Source organism: Musca vetustissima, unplaced genomic scaffold (assembly GCF_032173495.1).
Source record: "Musca vetustissima isolate MV318-11 ecotype Yass unplaced genomic scaffold, APGP_CSIRO_Mvet_v1 utg6314, whole genome shotgun sequence".
Lineage (NCBI taxonomy): Eukaryota > Metazoa > Arthropoda > Insecta > Diptera > Muscidae > Musca > Musca vetustissima.
In genome coordinates this window covers 33,569-54,248 of record NW_026877741.1, presented here as the reverse complement: position 1 = coordinate 54,248, position 20,680 = coordinate 33,569, and the positions used below count along the sequence as shown (strand labels likewise).

Sequence of the window (20,680 nt, the reverse complement as noted above, 5' to 3'; positions counted from 1 at the left end):
AAAAATTGATTTGAAAAGATCCACGCCTTTTCGTAGAACCCCAACAATTGATTTAAGGGAACTCATTCTCGATTTTAATTTTTCAAGATTTTCAATACCAATACCAATGCTTGTTAAGGTTTGTAACTTTGTACATGTCTGGCTCTCGTATGAACTAGGATTATTGACTTCGCTCTAAAATTAACAAAATAGCGGACCTTTGAAAATTTTTTTTTTAAAAAATAGCCGATTTTTGAACAAAAACCAAGTTAATAAATAAGGAAGATCTTCACCGACTGGCTTTATCCTAGTTCATACGATAGCTATACACTCACTGAGAAACGTGTAAAAATTTGGAATCGATTGGGTTATTAGTTTATGAGTTATCATGCCCGTGCAAAACCAATGTTTGAAGAAAAACGCGTTTAAAGTTTGAGAAGCCCTTCATCCGTCATTTGATGCTGATGCAATAAATCGGCTATATCCTCCAAATTCTTGAGATTTTCACTTGAAAAATTTTAGGGACATTATTGAATTAGAGTAGTTCGAATTAAATAAAAAAATCAAAATCTTTAATTCCACACCTTGAAAAAATATATATATTTTTAAATCCACGTCTTGAAAAAATATTTTTCTTTAAATCCACGCCTTGAAAAAATATTTTTCTTTAAATCCACGCCTTGAAAAAATATTTTTCTTTAAATCCACGCCTTAAAAAAATATTTTTCTTTAAATCCACGCCTTAAAAAAATATTTTTTAAAAAATCCACGCCTTAAAAAAATATTTTTTAAAAAATCCACGCCTTAAAAAAATATTTTTTAAAAAATCCACGCCTTAAAAAAATATTTTTAAAAAATCCACGCCTTGAAAAAATATTTTTAAAAAATCCACGCCTTGAAAAAATATTTTTCTTTAAATCCACGCCTTGAAAAAATATTTTTCTTTAAATCCACGCCTTAAAAAATAGTTTTTTTAAATACACGCCTTGAAAAAATATTTTTCTTTAAATCCACGCCTTAAAAAAATATTTTTAAAAAATCCACGCCTTAAAAAAATATTTTTAAAAAATCCACGCCTTAAAAAAATATTTTTAGAAAATCCACGCCTTGAAAAAATATTTTTCTTTAAATCCACGCCTTAAAAAAATATTTTTAAAAAATCCACGCCTTGAAAAAATATTTTTCTTTAAATCCACGCCTTAAAAAAATATTTTTAAAAAATCCACACCTTGAAAAAATATTTTTCTTTAAATCCACGCCTTAAAAAATATTTTTCTTTAAATCCACGCCTTAAAAAAATATTTTTAAAAAATCCACGCCTTAAAAAAATATTTTTAAAAAATCCACGCCTTGAAAAAATATTTTTCTTTAAATCCACGCCTTGAAAAAATATTTTTCTTTAGATCCACGCCTTGAAAAAATATTTTTCTTTAAATCCACGCCTTAAAAAATAGTTTTTTTAAATACACGCCTTGAAAAAATATTTTTCTTTAAATCCACGCCTTGAAAAAATATTTTTCTTTAGATCCACGCCTTGAAAAAATATTTTTCTTTAAATCCACGCCTTGAAAAAATATTTTTCTTCAAATCCACGCCTTGAAAAAATATTTTTCTTTAAATCCACGCTTTGAAAAAACATTTTCTTTAAATTCACGCCTTGAAAAAATATTTTTCTTTAAATCCATGCCTTCAATTTTTTTTAAATCCATGCCTTCAATTTTTTTAAATCCACGCCTTCAATTTTTTTAAATCCATGCCTTCAATTTTTTTAAATCCACGCCTTCAAATGTTTTTTTTTAAAAAAATCGTCTTAAAAAATCCACGCCTTAAAAAATATTTTTAAAAAATACACGCCTTAAAAAAATATTTTTAAAAAATCCACGCCTTAAAAAATATTTTTAAAAAATCCAAGCCTTGAAAAAAATATTTATAAAAAATCCACGCCTTGAAAAAATATTTTTCTTTAAATCCACGCCTTGAAAAAATATTTTTCTTTAAATCCACGCCTTGAAAAAATATTTTTCTTTAAATCCACGCCTTGAAAAAATATATTTTTTTAAAAAATCCACGCCTTGAAAAAATATTTTTTAAAATAATCCACGCCTTAAAAAATATTTTTTAAAACATCAACGCCTTGAAAACAGATTTTTAAAAAATCCAGGCCTTGAAAAAAATATTTAAAAAAAACCGATGCCTTAAAAAAATATTTTTAAAAAAATCAACGCCTTGAAAAAATATTTTTAAAAAATCGACGCATTGAAAAAATATTTTTAAAAACGTCCTATGCATTGAAAAAATATTTAGAAAACCCAACAAATATTTAAAAAAAATCCACCCTCAAAAAAATTATTTTTTAAAAAGTATTTGAAAAAAAACCACCCTCAAAAAAAATTAAAAAAATCCATCCTCAAAAAATTATTTTTTAAAAAATATTTGTGAAAAGTCAGCGCCTTGAATTTTTTTGAATTTATTTTTTTAATTTACGACTATATGTGGATCTTTGTAGCCCTTGAAAAAATTAAAAAAAAATCCATGCCTATATGTGGACCTTGAAAAAATAGTTTTGAAAAATCCGCGCCTCGAAGAAATATTTTTATTTTTTTTAATTATAATAAAAAAAACTGGTAATTATTTTAAATTACATTTGTCGAACTTAGGGCCACCTGTATTTTTCCTTGATTTTTAAAAATCCACGCATTAAAAAAATATTTTTAAAAAAGTCCCATGCCTTGAAAAAATATTTAAAAAAAACCCAACAAATATTAAAAAAAAAATCCACCCTCAAAAAATTATTTTTTAAAAAATATTTGTAAAAAATCCACCCTCAAAAAAATTATTTTTTAAAAAATATTTGTAAAAATCCACCCTCAAAAAATTATTTTTTAACATATATATTTGAAAAATCAGCGCCTTGAATTTTTTGAATTTTTTTTTAATTCGCGACTATATGTGGATCTTTGTAGCCCTTGAAAAAATTTAAAAAAAAATCCACGCCTATATGTTGGCAATAACATTTTGAAAAAAATCCACGCCTATATGTGGACCTTGAAAAAAATTTAAAAAAAATCCACGCCTATATGTGGACCTTGAAAAAAATTTTAAAAAAATCCACGTCTTGAAAAAATATTTTTAAAAAATCCACGCCTCGAAGAAATTATTTTAATTTTTTTTTAAATTATAATAAAAAACTAGTCATTATTTTAAACCACATTTGTATAGCTTAGGTTCACCTGTTTTTTTCTTGAATTGCACTTCAACCCCTTTAATTTCCAGTAATTTATAATTAATAGAATTCTCTTATCTAAACATTTTTTTTGCTTTGCAATTTAGCAATTCATTTTCAATATTAATAAGTCATGTTCTTCGATTAGAATTTATAGCTGTTTTTTTTTTGCTTTTTAATTATTGTATTATGTGCTGTTGTTGTTGTTGCTGCTTTTGATTATCATTTTCAGTGAAAATCACGATTCTGTTGGTCTTGGCTTAGTTTCATTATTTTCCAATGCTTGAGAATAGTGAAAGAAAAACTGGAACAAAGTTATCTTGATAATGGCAACAACATCGGTATCAGGTCATCTCCGCATAGCATTAGGAAATGCATTGCTGCATACACTGAGAGAAAAAAATTTGTGGGTGGAGGCTTGGAATTTTCTTCGCTTTTTAGTGGGATAGAGGGCTTGGGGTCTTAACGAATATTTCAAAAAACTGAGGGACTAATATACCCCATGCTAAAATAGTTGTTTGATTTGAAATCAGGAGTCTCCTTATTAGGCAGTCTTTACTGAAAATGAATTTAATTTATTTTTAATTTTTTGTGCCTTCATATTTTTCTTTGAACTCCATCCATTCTTAAAGTATAAAAATAATTCTGTTTTTTTTTTGCACTATGCCCAAAGCTAAATTTAGAAATAATTCTCATTTGCTATTCCATCATGGCAACCATCTTTGCCGTTCTTGGAGTTCTTGGGTCTTACAAAATTAGCACAAAAGTTCATTGTAATGTTTCGTATTTTATATATGGAGTTATAAGTTGTTGCTGACTTGGTGTGCCTCCCTGAGTATCGCCCATAAGACAGCCAGTCAGTCAGTCGGTATCTTCCACAGTTGCTTGCATGATGTTGCAACTTGAAATTCATTACACTGCAGACACACAACCTTTCTGATGTCAGTGCTGCAAAACAATGCCACACTTTATTTCAACAGACATCAACTGCGAGGTGGATCGTTGCATGGAGAGTGGCAAACACACCGACAGACAAATCATACAACGTGACATGAGTGTTTTTGTCACTCCTACTCTTCCTCCTCCTTCGTTTTATCATTGTCAATTATTTAATTTACAATTAATCGCTGGAGATTGCCAAGATTGAATTAAAAAACCAGTAAGGAAAGTAGTAAAGTCGGACGGGGCCGACTATATGATACCCTTCACCACTATGGGTATATTAAACAGGACTATTAACATGTAATTGGATGAAAAAAAGTAATATTTATCTAAATGTGAATCTACCTAGATCTATCCATAAAGTATGTTAATCGACTTCAAACAAATATAAATAAGTCCGTTGGGCTATGTCTGTACTTCTTGAAAACGCAACTACGTAATTCTATGCTCAAATTTGTACGTTGTGCAAAATTTGATGTCAAACTGACTAACATGAGGAGTTTGATGCCCAATTTACTTGAAATCGGTCGAAAATATATATGGAAGCTCTATCCAAATATTAAGCGATTTCAAACAAACTTGTCACAGGTTAGGTTATACTAATTTCAGAACGTTTTGTTTCTATTGGTTCCTTAGTACGTCAATTACTTAAAATCAATCTATAATAAAAGGGAGCTATATCTAAATCTGGACCGATTTTCACGGAACTTAGCATCATTTTAGGCTCAATTCAGTACGTTATGACAAATTTCGTGCAAATCGAAAGTTATATAGGGACTTTGGGGCACCATTTACATGAAATCGGACGAAACTATATATGGGAGCTATATCTAAATCTGGACCGATTTTCTCCAAACTTGGCAGACATCACTCTAGGCTTAATTCAGTACGTTATGCCAAATTTCGTGCAAATCAAAATATATATAGGGACTTTGGGGCACCATTTACATGAAATCGTACGAAACTATATATGGGAGCTATATCTAAATCTGGACCGATTTTCTCGAAACTTGGTAGACATCATTCCAGGCTCAATTCAGTACGTTATGCCAAATTTCGTGCAAATCGAAAGTTATATAGGGACTTTGAGGCACCATTTACATGAAATCGGACGAAACTATATATGGGAGCTATATCTAAATTTGGACCGATTTTCTCCAAACTTGGCAGACATCACTCTAGGCTTAATTCAGTACGTTATGCCAAATTTCGTGCAAATCGAAAGTTATATAGGGACTTTGAGGCACCATTTACATGAAATCGGACGAAACTATATATGGGAGCTATATCTAAATCTGGACCGATTTTCTCCAAACTTGGCAGACATCACTCTAGGCTTGATTCAGTACGTTATGCCAAATTTCGTGCAAATCAAAAGATATATACGGACTTTGGGGCACCATTTACATGAAATCGTACGAAACTATATATGGGAGCTAAATCTAAATCTGGACCGATTTTCTCCAAACTTGTTAGACATCATTCTAAGCTCAATTCAGTACGTTATGCCAAATTTCGCGCAAATCGAAAGGTATATAGGGACTTTGGGGCACCTTTTACATGAAATCGGACGAAACTATATATGGGAGCTATATCTAAATCTGGACCGATTTTCTCCAAACTTGGCAGACATCACTCTAGGCTTAATTCAGTACGTTATACCAAATTTCGTGCAAATCAAAAGATATATAGGAACTTTGGGGCACCATATACATGAAATCGGACGAAACTATATATGGGAGCTATATCTAAATCTGGACCGATTTTCACGAAACTTGGCAGACATCATTCTAGACCTAAATGATTAAGCTGTACCAAATTTCGTGCAAATCGAAAGATATATAGGGGCCGTTTACATTAAATCGGTTAAATATATATATATGGGAGCTATATCTAAATCTGAACCGATTTTTCCCAATTTCAATAGGGTTCGTCCTTGGGCCGAATAAGTGACCTATACCAAATTTCATTCAATTCGGATCATAAATGCGACCTGTACTTTGTTTACAATTTAACATGGACAGACAGACAGACAGACGGACAGACGGACGGACGGACGGACATGCATAAATCGACTTAGAAAGTGATTCTATGCATATTCTCAAAAGGAACCATGTGTCTATCTCGTTTCCTTTTGCCTGTTACAAACATATGCACAAAGACATAATACCCTGTACCACAGTGTGGTGAAGGGTATAAACACAAACATGATTAAGTAATATTTTTTATTAACTTTATGAGGGTGGAATACTTTCTATTTTTCATTTTATTAACGTGTAGTAATTTTTATTTAAATTAGTTAATCAGAAAAATGAAATAAGATTCAGTAACCAGATAAGTAAAGAGATAACAAATAATAAATATTATCAATGGGAACATTTAAAAAAAATTTTTTTAAGATTCACATATAATCGTTGATTTTTTAAAAACATTTTTGCAAGGTCCACAAAAAAATCCACGTCTTACAAAGGTTCACATATAGGAGTGCGAACCTTTGTAAGCAGGAGCGAACTGAACTCGGGAGCGAGTTAGGTGCTGTGTTTTATACGACTGACGAGCTACTATGAATGTGGACCTGCCACATGTCGACTTCACTTGTACTGTTCGCTAACTCTGGTTCTCGACAACTTCAGTGATGAAATGTAGAACACTTATCCATATAGCTTTATTAAGTGAATGAGAATTATTCACTCACTCTACAGTGCAAAATGCAGTGAAGTTAAAATGGGGGAAGGAGTAAACATAGATGGTTGTTTGGTTGTATTGTTGATCGCACAAGTCATTTGTTGTTGTAATAGAGGTAAAATGGTGTTATTTATAAGAAAAATGTATGGATATTAGGGTGGACAGTATTGAGCTATTTGACGGTCACGTTACAATGATCAATTCGATTATAGAAAATCCAGAAGCGGTTAAGGAAGCATTAAGTTCGAAGAATGCAGAAATGTGGAATGAAGCAATGTCAGTGGAATACGACAATTTCATAAGAAATGAAACGTGGGATGTAGTGGAAAGACCTGTGGACAAAAACGTAATTGGATGCAAATGGGTTTTTGTGGTAAAACGAAGGTCAGATGGATCCATTGAAAAATACAAGGCGTGGGTAGTAGCCTTAAGTTGTGCTTAGATATATGCAGTTGACAGTGGTCCTATAAAATTTTACTTGGGCAGGGAAGTAATAAGGGATGGATTAGCGGGTGATATCACAATCCATCAAAAGAAATATGCTGAGGAAAATTTAGAGCAATGGGGTATGGCTGAATGTGAAGCAGCGGCCACACCATGGAATAATTCTACTGATTTATTGCAATGTGAAAAGGAATGTGTTAATATGAACACTAAGGCATATCAAAGTTTGATTGGTACATTCACAGTACGATTCTCACCCGCATGATGAGCATATACAAGCAGCGAAACCTATCCTGAGATATATTAAGGGAATCGTAAAGAGTGCGATAACATACTCAAATAAATTTAGCGATTTTGAATGCTTTACAGATGCAGACTGGGGATCTGAGGTAAACGATGAGGTCACATAATATTTTTCTCGAGTGGTCGCATTGCTTGGAAATCTCGAAAACAGTCTGTGGTGGCGTTGAATACAATGGAAGCAGAGTACATTGCTCTTTGCCAAAGAACTAAAGATGTCGTGTTTCATCGTGGATTATTACGTGAAATGGATTTTGAGGACTATATTGTACATCCAACTCAAACTTACTTCGATAACCAAGGAGCACAGTTTATGATCAAAAACCCAACAGTACATAAGAAATCCAAACATATTGATATACGTTTCCACTATATACGAGAAAAGTATGAAGCCACGGATATCGATGTTAAATATGATGAGGAAAAAACACTTGAATGGTTGTAATTTATTGACAATTCAGATGTAGAACCAATTTGTATTTAGTGCATTTGATTAGAGGGCGATTGTTGTGATAAAAATACAACACTGCAACTCAAATGTATTAAACCAAACCAATATTATTTTGTAAACATGAAATTGGACGTATGATTGTAAGTCATGTTCGTTTTTATTCCGGTTTAAAGATCTTTCTTCTCTTGTCACAAGTCGTAGGATATAGACCTATACTTAAATAAACTATTGAATTCAAACAACTTGTCTTTAACTTTGTTTCACACATATTCCATAAATGGAATTATGAAAATACCCCAACATATAGTAGCCGAAAAAAATTATTTAAAAAATCCACGCCTTATTTAGTAGACGAAAAAAATTAAAAAAAAAACAATTTATTTAAAAAATCCATGCTTTAAAAATTAATTATTTTTTAATTAAAATATGGCAGTCATTAAATAAAAAAATGTTAATGACAATAGTTTCCATTATTTAAAATTTACAATACCACCCTGATGAAGGAAAAACTTCATCGGGATAACAAAAAAAATCATAAATAAAAGATTTTTTCAATAATGGCATTAAAAATTCAATTTACCATGACAATAATGAAAAAAAAAAACGGAAGCAAGGAATGGTTGGTGGATGACAAAATAAATACAATTTTTGTTGTTGTTTCTTTTACTTCACTGATTGTTTGGCAACATAATAACAATAACCCTAACACACTCTCGCCCAGAGTAATCCAGATAAATGTTTCTTTGGGAAATATGCCAACATCTCTTGCTGGCAGTTCGTGGCAGAACCGCCAACATCTTCCGTTACGCTGCAGCATCAACATAAGCCCATTTCCGCTTGCAACATAATAAAATACGACGGCGATAAATGTATGAATAGATGTTTGTGTGTAAGTTTGTTTCTTGCTTAATGTACATACAAATAATGGTTTATTTGCTGGCCCCTTTTTGTGTGGTTACAACAACACAACAATACAAAAACCCCTATTGAATCCAAGTCGGCACAATGCCGGTGAAGGAAAGATAAATAGAAAAAAGTTGGATTAAAAAAATAAATGGGGAAACTTTTTATGTTTGTTCGAAAAGTTTACAGAATGAAAGTAATTTTTCCCCAGAATGGAGATCTGAAAGAACCTTAGGGTGCGGATTTTTTAAAATTAATTTTTGGGCTTTTAATGGATTTTTTAAAAAAAATTTTTTTGTACCAAATAAGGCGTGGATTTTTTAAAGGAATTTTTGTCAAGGACCATCTCAACAATAGGCGTGGATTTTTTAAAGGAATTTTTGTCAAGGACCATCTCAACAATAGGCGTGGATTTTTTAAAGGAATTTTTGTCAAGGACCATCTCAACAATAGGCGTGGATTTTTTAAAGGAATTTTTGTCAAGGACCATCTCAACAATAGGCGTGGATTTTTTAAAGGAATTTTTGTCAAGGACCATCTCAACAATAGGCGTGGATTTTTTAAAGGAATTTTTGTCAAGGACCATCTCAACAATAGGCGTGGATTTTTTAAAGGAATTTTTGTCAAGGACCATCTCAACAATAGGCGTGGATTTTTTAAAGGAATTTTTGTCAAGGACCATCTCAACAATAGGCGTGGATTTTTTAAAGGAATTTTTGTCAAGGACCATCTCAACAATAGGCGTGGATTTTTTAAAGGAATTTTTGTCAAGGACCATCTCAACAATAGGCGTGGATTTTTTAAAGGAATTTTTGTCAAGGACCATCTCAACAATAGGCGTGGATTTTTTAAAGGAATTTTTGTCAAGGACCATCTCAACAATAGGCGTGGATTTTTTAAAGGAATTTTTGTCAAGGACCATCTCAACAATAGGCGTGGATTTTTTAAAGGAATTTTTGTCAAGGACCATCTCAACAATAGGCGTGGATTTTTTAAAGGACTGTTTGTAAAGTACCATCTCAACAATAGGCGTGGATTTTTTAAAGAATTTTTGTCAAGGACCATCTCAACAATAGGCGTGGATTTTTTAAAGGAATTTTTGTCAAGGACCATCTCAACAATAGGCGTGGATTTTTTAAAGGAATTTTTGTCAAGGACCATCTCAACAATAGGCGTGGATTTTTTAAAGGAATTTTTGTCAAGGACCATCTCAACAATAGGCGTGGATTTTTGAAAGAATTTTTGTCAAGGACCATCTCAACAATAGGCGTGGATTTTTAAAAGAATTTTTTTCAAGGACCATCTCAACAATAGGCGTGGGTTTTTAAAAGAATTTTTGTCAAGGACCATCTCAACAATAGGCGTGGATTTTTAAAAGAATTTTTGTCAAGGACCATCTCAACAATAGGCGTGGATTTTTTAAAGGAATTTTTGTCAAGGACCATCTCAACAATAGGCGTGGATTTTTTAAAGGAATTTTTGTCAAGGACCATCTCAACAATAGGCGTGGATTTTTTAAAGGAATTTTTGTCAAGGACCATCTCAACAATAGGCGTGGATTTTTTAAAGGAATTTTTGTCAAGGACCATCTCAACAATAGGCGTGGATTTTTTAAAGGAATTTTTGTCAAGGACCATCTCAACAATAGGCGTGGATTTTTTAAAGGAATTTTTGTCAAGGACCATCTCAACAATAGGCGTGGATTTTTTAAAGGAATTTTTGTCAAGGACCATCTCAACAATAGGCGTGGATTTTTTAAAGGAATTTTTGTCAAGGACCATCTCAACAATAGGCGTGGATTTTTTAAAGGAATTTTTGTCAAGGACCATCTCAACAATAGGCGTGGATTTTTTAAAGGAATTTTTGTCAAGGACCATCTCAACAATAGGCGTGGATTTTTTAAAGGAATTTTTGTCAAGGACCATCTCAACAATAGGCGTGGATTTTTTAAAGGAATTTTTGTCAAGGACCATCTCAACAATAGGCGTGGATTTTTTCAAGTACCAAATCCTCTTCCCAATTTTTTTCCATCCTCCCTCCTATACATCTTTAGTATCATCTCATAATATTTGCAATCTTTTTTCCTTTTGTAAATATTTTGTTACTTCTTGCATTCTCCTTTACCTTAACCTCCTCCCTTGGCAGTGAGGTAGGTCAGGATTTTGGAGTTCACAATGAAAGCAATAATATTGCCAAAGACAAACACAACGTTAACGGCTTTTGTTGCTCGGATTTACAAAAGGCCATAGAAATACTTGAGAACAAGGATACCTTTGCCTTTCAAACTATTGACACGGAGTTTAAGACCTTAGGTTAGCCATGGGGTTCACTGACACCTTAATGAAATTTTAATAATAGAGTCATTGCTTCGCCAGTTTTGAGTACACAAAGGCGAAGAATAACAAGAAGTTACATCATTCAGAGGATAGTTTTGGATAGTGGCTCCTTTTAACCGGACTTGTATAATTTTATGTTTGTTTTTTGTTTTTATTAAACTAATTTAAGGTTTTGCAGCGCTGGGTTGGTCGGCTGGCTAGCCAACCCAGATCACGCAAAACTTTTGTAGTTGTTGTTATTCTTGTTGTTTATTATTTGTAATTCGTGTTTGGTCATAAACATGTCGGACAATAGAATTTTTGTATCTGCTGGGTTTTATGTACAGACACACAAACACAAATTATATTGGGTGGTAATGTACACTGAAAGAAAAAATCTACGTTAAAAAATATTTTTTAAAAATCCACGCCTCCAATTGGTAGCCCACAGATTAATTAAAAAAAATCCACGCCTCTATTTGGTAGCCCACAGATTAATAAAAAATCCACGCCTCTATTTGGTAGCCCATAAATCAATTTAAACAAATCCACGCCTCTTTTTACTTACTTAGCTGGCTTGTGACAGAACTTTCGTTCCATAAGCCGAGCTTTATAAAGATTTCCAGGCGCATCGGTCTCTTGCGTTGATTTTCCAATTTGATAGACCATATTCGGCAACGTTGCCTTCAAGCTGGTCTTTCCATCTTATTCGTGGCCTTCCCCTTCTGCGTGAACCATCAGCTGGTTCGATTTTATATGCCTTCTGGGCTGGGGCATCTTCATCCATTCTCACAGCATGACCTAGCTAACGTAGTCGCTGCGACTGACTATGTCGATGTCCGCGTATAAATTGTAAAGCTCGTGGTTCATTTGACGGCGATATTCACCGTCAACGCAGATCTCTCAAACACTCCAAGAGCTGCCTCAACTGCTTGCGCAAGTACCCATGCTTCAGATCCATATAACAGCACGGGTTGTATCAGCGTATTGTAGAGTGTGAGTTTAGTCTGGCCTTGCGGGAGGTGGCCTTGTTTCTAAACTGCTTACGTAGACCATAGTGGCATCTGTTGGCCATCATTATCCTTCTCCGAATTTCAAAACTGATGTCATTCGTTTTTTATGGCGGTACCAAGGTATATAAAATCTTTGACTACCTCGAAGCTGTAGTTCTCAAGTTCCCCAGTTGGTCCGGGTATACTTGACGTCTTGTGCGTTGATACCATCAGCTTGGTCGTCTCTCCGTTTACTGCCAGACCCACTTTGGCAGACTCCTACTCAATTTGTTCAAAGGTGGCTTTTACCGCTGGCACCCATTACATCGATGTCATCGGTGTAGGCGAGTAACATGAGTTGTTCGGTGTACAGAGTGCCATTTCTGTTCACTCTTACATTATGACGAGTGCCAACCTTGGCTGCTACAAGGTAGTGGTCGTATGGATCGAAAGTCTAATACACTCGTTGTTCGATCGGGAGAAATCCAAGTGGCCTTGTGTATATCGAGATGCTTGAATCTGGTGCTGCTAACTACCATGTTTTTTGCTGCCGCGAAGTCAATCAACCTCATGCCGTTGTCGGATGTTTCCTTATGGAGGCTGAATTTTCCGACAGTGGGGCCAAAGATATTTCCCTTCCGATTTTTGCATTAAAATCTCCTAGCAGAATTTTAATGTCATGGCCAGGGCAGCGATCATATGCTGTTTCTAGGCGCTCATAAAATATGTCTTTGGTCTGCTCGTCTTTGTCTTCGTTAGGCGCATGGTCGCAAATAAGACTGATGTAGAAGAACTTCGCTTTTATACGGATTGTAGCTATTCGCTCATCCACTGGAGTGAATCTGGAGACGAGGTTTTTTATTCTCCTGTTAACCATAAATCCGCAACCAAATTCATGTCTCGTTTCATGGCAGCTATAATACAGTGGGTAATCGTCTGATTTACTTACGCCTTTCCCTTTCCATCGCATTTCCTGTAAGGCAATAATATCGGCTTTGTACTTCTTGAGTACATCCGCCAACGTGAAAACTGCGCCTGTTCTGTACAAGGTTCGCACATTCCAAGTGCAGGTTCGCAGATAATGGTACTTTATAAGTTTGCGGGTGTTGTCAACATTAGGGGGGTTGGTTCTCTTTTTCGTTGCTTTTTCATAGTAGGCTCGGTTTTCCGAGTGTGTGCAACTAGCCCGACGCCTCAACCCATTTTTTTATAGTTCTTATGGGTGAACTCGCGGCACATACTAGCTCACTATTTCAACGGGCGATGAAAAATATCTACCCCAGGTGACACCGCGGGGAGGTCAGTGTACACAATTGAGATGAATGAGGGACTAGACTTCGCCATGTTAAAGCCAATCAGAGCCGTTGGTATCTATCATCCAAAAAATATTTTTTAAAAACCCAAAAATTTAAAAATTAAAAAAAAAATTAAAAAAATTCAGTTCCAAATGTTTTAAATCCATTTCTTCCTAGTATTCCGCTTTTGCTGCCAATGTTATATTCCCATAAAGTTTTTGTTGTTGTTGCCAAGTTTATTACTCACCGCTCCGACTCGGACTCTATTTTTGGTGTATGTGTAACATACGACGACGGTTACGACCACGACAAAAACAGAAACAAAAACACGCATCCATCCAAATGTCTGAAAAATGTATAAAGAGATCCATAAAATATTTTTGGTGTTGTTGTTCTGCTGTTACCCCGCACGCCTCATCCAGACGGACCTGCTGACGACATATTTTTGTTGTTAACCAAACTGTGGTAAAATTTGAACCATACAATTTTAGTTGTCGTGGGGACAAAAATATTCTTTGTGATGTGAAATGAGAAAAGGCCTGGGAGAAGAGGAGGCCTTGTTCGAAAGAAATTTGGTAGATTTCAAAAAGTTCCAACTGTGAGGGTGTGAAGACATTTCTGGCCTCCCAATTTGGAGAACATTTTATGAATCTGAAATTGCGGCATAGAATTCTCTAAGGCAATTATTCCATCTCTCAGGGTAAATATGCTCCATGAGAACCTCCCTGGCCTTCCAATTTGGATAACTTTTTATGGGTATGGTAATTATGGCGCAGAATTGTCTAAGGCATTTATTCAGCCTCTTAAGATAATAAGGCCCTCTTTTAAGGCTCCTCATACCTTACCTCAAGGAATTTTGGAAACTGTTGTCTGGCGTCAATATTCCTACAAATCAGACACGCACACAAACAAACGAAAATAAAACATAGGTAATCACATAACTATGCGGACCCAGAGACGACGTAATATTAAGGAATGCCTTTTACGAAGTGGAGGATTCCTTCTGTTATTCTCCTTGATATCCTTACTAACACATTTTCACATATTTCAACCGAAGGAAGAGTAGGTCAAAGTGGCGAAGCGATGACGTATATCTATTTTGGTGAGGAGATTCTTTGAATGTGTGCTTCGAAGACTCCTCTACTCGTCCACCCCAGGTTATAAGGATTATTTTTACACCACGCACACACACGTACACACTCACACTTGAGGCGTTAAGACAACAGCACACTTGCGATTTCATAATCCTTGTCTATGTTAGGTCCTTTAGAGGATGATTTTGTTGTTGTTTGAAAACGTGCCTGGAACTTTATAAAAGTTTTTGTCAGATAAATGGGTCAGTAGTGTGCGAAGGACAAAACACAAAAAAATATTTTTTATAGGGAAAGTTTCTCCATTCTGGAGGAAATGTGTGAAGGATAAATGTGAGCCGAGTGTAAATGTTATGACAGGATATGATAAATCTCTGTAAGGTGAGGGAAATTCTTATTGGAAAGAACTCTGATTGGACACTCATTTCGAATGGAAGAATTTGAGACCAGATTTTAATCCTTGCAAATATTCTAAGGCATCTCAAGGAAAAATGTGACATAAAGTCTTATTGGAAAAAATCTGATTGGAAATTCCAAATGGGAAACTATTCAGAGATGGGACCAGATTCTATAGGGATTTTAATAATCTTCAAGGAGAAATGTGATATAAAGTCTTATTGGACAAAAAATCTGATTGGGAATTCCAAATGGGAAACTATTCAGATTTTGGACCAGATTGGATTCTATAAAGAATTTAATAATCTTCTAGGTGGTCACAAAAATCAGTTTGGACATTCGATTCGAATGGAAGAATTTGAGACCAGATTTTAATCCGTGTAAATCTTCTAAGGCATCTCAAGGAGAAGGGAGATATAAAGACTTATTGGAAAAAAATGATTGGGCATTCCAAAAGGAAGACTAATCAGCGATTGGACCAGATTTTATATAGGGAATTTAATAATCTTCAAGGGGAAATGTGATATAAAGTCTTATTGCACAAAAAATCTGATTGGGAATCCCAAATGGGAAACTATTGCACCAGATTCTATAAAGAATTTAATAATATTCTAGGTGGTCACAAAAATCAAATTGGACATTCGTTTCGAATGAAACAATTTGAGACCAGATTTCAATCCTTGCAAATCTTCTAAGTCATCTCAAGGAGAAGACATATATAAAGTCTTATTCGAAACAAATCTAATTGGAAATTCCAAATGGAAGACTAATCAGCGATTGGACCAGATTATATATAGGGAATTTAATAATCTTCAAGGAGAAATGTGATATAAAGTCTTATTGGAAGAACAATCTGATTGGGAATTTCAAATGGGAGACTTATTAGAGATTGGACCAGAGTTTATAGGGAATTTAATAATCTTCTAGATGGTCACAAGAATTTTAATTGGGAAACCCCCATTTCCTTTTGCCAAAACACCTGCACCATGTCATCCATTATTACCACTATTTTGATAGAATACCTATGATTACACATAGAGACACTAAATGGATATATGTTTTTTACCTTCTATCTATGACCTTATCTGGAGGTATTAGAATTATAACCAACAACAACATTTATCATTTATTTTAGTCATCTGAAATCTGTTTAACAAATGTTCGGTTAATTTTTTTGTCTTCGTTTGCAGGTATCATATCGCACAATGATAAGAGAATTTCCCCCTTCTTTATTTTTGAGCTGATAAAGCAGAAAAAAAAACAATTGCACTATGAAATCATGGTTAAATAAAAAAAGTTACGACTAAGCATTAAGCAGCTAGTTTGGGGACATTTTTTATGCAAATTTTTTTTTTTTGGAACCCTCCAAAAAACCTTTAAAAATGCGTGGATTTTTACAAATTATTTTGGCCTACTAAATAGAGGCGTGGATTTTTTAAATTAATTTTTGGGGTTACCATGGAGGCATGAATTTTTTTAAATTAATTTTTTGGGTACCAATAGAGGCGTGAATTTTTTTTAAAATTAATTTTTGAACGGCTGAATAAAAGAGTGGATTTTTATACCCTCTACCATAGTATGGAGGGTATATTATTTTGTCATTTCGTTTGTAACTCATCGAAATATTGATTTCTGACCCTATAAAGCATATATACTTTATATCAGGATAAAATTCTAAGACGATCTAGCCTTCCATCTGACTGTCTGTCCGTCCGTCTTTTGAAGGAATTGAGATTGAATTGAATTGAGTGAGGAAATTTTGCATAGGGTTGTCTTTTGTCAGCAGGCAGGTCAAGTTCGAAGATGGGATCTAGCGGTCCACGTTTAGGCATAGCTCCCATATAATGGTACCCTCCTCAATTTTCGGTATTTTGGGATTCTTAAGCGGATTTTTAACCGAATTCGCTTAAATATGGTACTTTAGGTTCTTATGGGGTACTTCGTTTCTCCACAAAAAATTATAACTATAGGTCCACTGTTCCACCATATAACGGTACCCCCTAATTTTCAGTATTTTGGGTGTTTCTGATCGCATTTTTCCCACAGAATTGGGTGTAATGTAGTATTTTGAGTTTTTAATAGGTACCAAATCTCTCCACAAAAAATTATGAATATAGGTCCATTTTTTTGGATAGCCCCCATATAAGGGTACAGCCGAATTTTCGATATTTTCGGGTTCTTAAGGGCGTTTTTCAACCGAATTCGCTGAAATTTGGTACATTGAGTTCTTTTTGTCTACCAAATATCTCCAATAAAAGATATAATTATAGGTCGATTTTTTCGGGTAGCCCCCATATAAGGGCACCCCCAATATTCGCCCCATTTTTGGGTAGTTCCCCATATAAGGGGGTTTATACCCTTCAGCACACTGTGATACAGGGTATTATGTCTTTGTACATATGTTTGTAATAGGCAAAAGGAATCGAGATAGACCCATGATTCCTTTTGAGAATATGCATAGAATCACTTTCTGAGTCGATTTATGCATATCCGCCCGTATGTCCGTCCGTCTGTTGATGTTAAATTGTAAACAAAGTAGAGGTCGCATTTATAATCCGATTTGGATGAAATGTGGCATAGGTCACTTATTTGGCCCAATGACGAACCCTATTGAAATTGGAGGTAAATCGGTTCAGATGTAGATATAGCTCCCATATATATTTTCGTCCGATTTTAGGTAAATGGTGCAGTAAAGGCCATATCTTTCGATTTGCACGAAATTTGGCACAGCGTAATGAATTAGGTCTAGAATGATGTGTGTTAAGTTTCATGCAAATCGGTTCAGATTTAGATATAGCTCCCATATATAGTTTCGTCCGATTTAAGGTAAATGGTACACCAAATTCCCTATATATTTTCGATTTGCACGAAATTTGGCATAGCGTACTGAATTAAGTCTTGAAAGATGTGTGTTAAGTTTCGTAAAAATTGGTTCAGATTTAGATATAGCTACCATATATAGTTTCGTCCGATTTTCAGTAAATGGGGCACCAAAGCTGCAAAATATTGCCGATTGGCGCAACATTTTGCAGAACGTTCTGAAGTTAGTGTAACCTACGATGTGGAAAGTTTCGCTGAAATCGGTTCAGATCTAGATATAGATCCCATATATATTTTCGTGCGATTTTCAGTAAATGGGGCATCAAAGCTCCAAAATATGGCCGATTGGCGCAAAATTTTGAAGAACGTCCTGAAGTTAGTGTATGCTACGGTGTGGTAAGTTTCGCTGAAATCGGTTCAGAATGAGATATAGCTCCCATATATAGTTTCGTCCGATTTTCAGTAAATGGGGCACCAAAGCTCCAAAATATGACCAATTTTTACAAAAATTTTCAGAAAGTTGTGAAGTTAGTGTAACCAACAGTGTAGCTCCAATATGTACTTTCGTCCGATTCGTCCCAAAGTGGTGATGGGTATAATAAAGTCGGCCTCGTCCGACTTACACTTTCCTTACTGGTTTAAAATAATTTTTCAATACCAATTCTGGGATTTTTTTAAAAATACGTTCCTGGGCACTTGGAAACTCAATCTTGGAAATGAAAATCCTTAATTTTTTTTTAAATCGACAGCAAAGGAAATCCTCGCCTGAAATGATATTTTTAAAAATACAAGGTCTCAAAAAATATAGCCCTTGGAAAAAATATTTTTTTAAAAACACACAGTGTAACCAACAGTGTAGCTCCAATATGTACTTTCGTCCGATTCGTCCCAAAGTGGTGATGGGTATAATAAAGTCGGCCTCGTCCGACTTACACTTTCCTTACTGGTTTAAAATAATTTTTCAATACCAATTCTGGGATTTTTTTAAAAATACGTTCCTGGGCACTTGGAAACTCAATCTTGGAAATGAAAATCCTTAATTTTTTTTTAAATCGACAGCAAAGGAAATCCTCGCCTGAAATGATATTTTTAAAAATACAAGGTCTCAAAAAATATAGCCCTTGGAAAAAATATTTTTTTAAAAACACACACCTATGTAAAGACCCTGAAAAAAATATTTTTAAAAAATCCACGCTTATAATAGGTTTTTTTCTCTGTTTTCTTAATGAACCTGAATATAGATACGATATATTTAAATGGATCCTCTCCCTTATATTTTTTTGAAAGGGTAAGGGAGCAGGTCATTTGTAGGCTGTTACTATTTATACCCTGGCAAATTAACTCACCTGCAGGCCAATGGTAATAGGGGTAGCGTTTGTTTTATGGAGGGCCTTAGATTTTGATTACGCTTCTCAGGCCATACATGATCGAATTTTAATTTCAGGCCATACTGGGATATGGCGGTAATTTCATTCCTTTGCTGTTGTTCGTCGTAATTAGCACTGACGGAATCCATGTTTGGGAGTTAAATTGCGTGTAAATAACGTTTTGGATTGGAGGGTGTATTGTTTTGGTAGGGTCTATTATAATTAATGACTGAATTGACGAATTGATTGATTAACGAACGCACTGACACACATACACTCACACGCACTCTGGGGAATTCTGTATTGGATTTTTTAGAGTGGCTGGCTGACTAGGCTAACAAGTGGCAAATGGGCACTGAAGTGCTACAATTTTTCACTTGCCGAACGGTTGGTTGTTTGTGCGGGGGTTTGAGGTACGCAGGAGAAGAAGATACTTGAAATTTCAGTTTCTTTCTCAATTGTTTTGTGACATTTGCTATTAATAATTTTTTAGTTTTTATTTTTAATAAATATTTATTTTAAAATCGTTTTCTATTATTATTTTTATTCTCTGTTTTATTTATGTATATTTATTTTTTTTATATATTCTACAGCACGTATGTCATGGGTAAAACCGCTCACAGTTATATGCCCACAAAATATTTTTTGTTTATTATTATTTTTTATTATTATTAAACAATTGGTGTGTGTTCTTAATTCATTTATTTATTCACTTTGCCTATTTGACAGCAGTCACAATTATGTTTTTATTTTATTTTTCTATGCTATCCACAGTTGTTCCCCCTTTGTTGTTGTTGCAGCTCAGCTTAATGTTGTGATTTGTAATAATTTTCTGGCGTGTTGTTGTTGTTTTTATTTTCAGCACACACACAATTTTCTGGTTTGTTTTTTTCTCTTCTTCTTCTTTTCCTTCACTTTCCTTGGTCGGCCTTCCTTTGATTTTTGAGTGAGTTTTACAACAAACACTTTTTTCCACCTCTTTTTTTGAATTTTTTGTTTTTGGACAATAGTTGTGGTTTAACCATAGACTAAATAAAATATAGACAGCGAAATGCTCTCTTTGTTGTTCTTCGAATTTTCGAACATAGGTAGATGGTGTTAGGGAGCAAGTTTTTGAGTAAATTATTTTCTCAAAAACTGAGTGAGTTTTGTTTTTGAGCGTAAAAATTATTAAAATAAATAATGTAGATGACACTGCAGCATTTAGATAATGCACTTTGCATTTTGAGTGTTTCTTATAATATTAGATAATGCTCTCCTCATTTTATATTTTATTTGTAGGGGAAAAGTAGGAGATTCGTATTTGTGTAACAAATGTTGTTGCATATATTGTCAGGTGCATTCATCAAATAGAAAAAGTTGAAGCATAGCGAAATTGTTTTTAAATTGCAAATTCATTAAAATCTAAAAAAATACTAATGTGTATTTTTGCGTTCGTAATATACATGATAATTAAAACGGCTTTTAGATTATAAGT

General features: G+C 34.1%; 1 protein-coding gene across 1 annotated transcript in view; it reads right to left on the bottom strand.

Annotated features, from left to right (window-relative positions):
- The window catches only part of LOC133322429 (non-lysosomal glucosylceramidase), a 29,380-nt gene extending 10,027 nt beyond the window's left edge, over window positions 1–19,353 (bottom strand). The window contains exon 1 of the mRNA XM_061531425.1: window positions 19,183–19,353. Within this exon, the coding sequence (XP_061387409.1) occupies window positions 19,183–19,352 (170 nt within the window). The 5' untranslated portion in view covers window position 19,353. The remainder of the gene's footprint in view (window positions 1–19,182) is intronic.
- Between the last annotated feature and the right edge of the window lie 1,327 nt (window positions 19,354–20,680).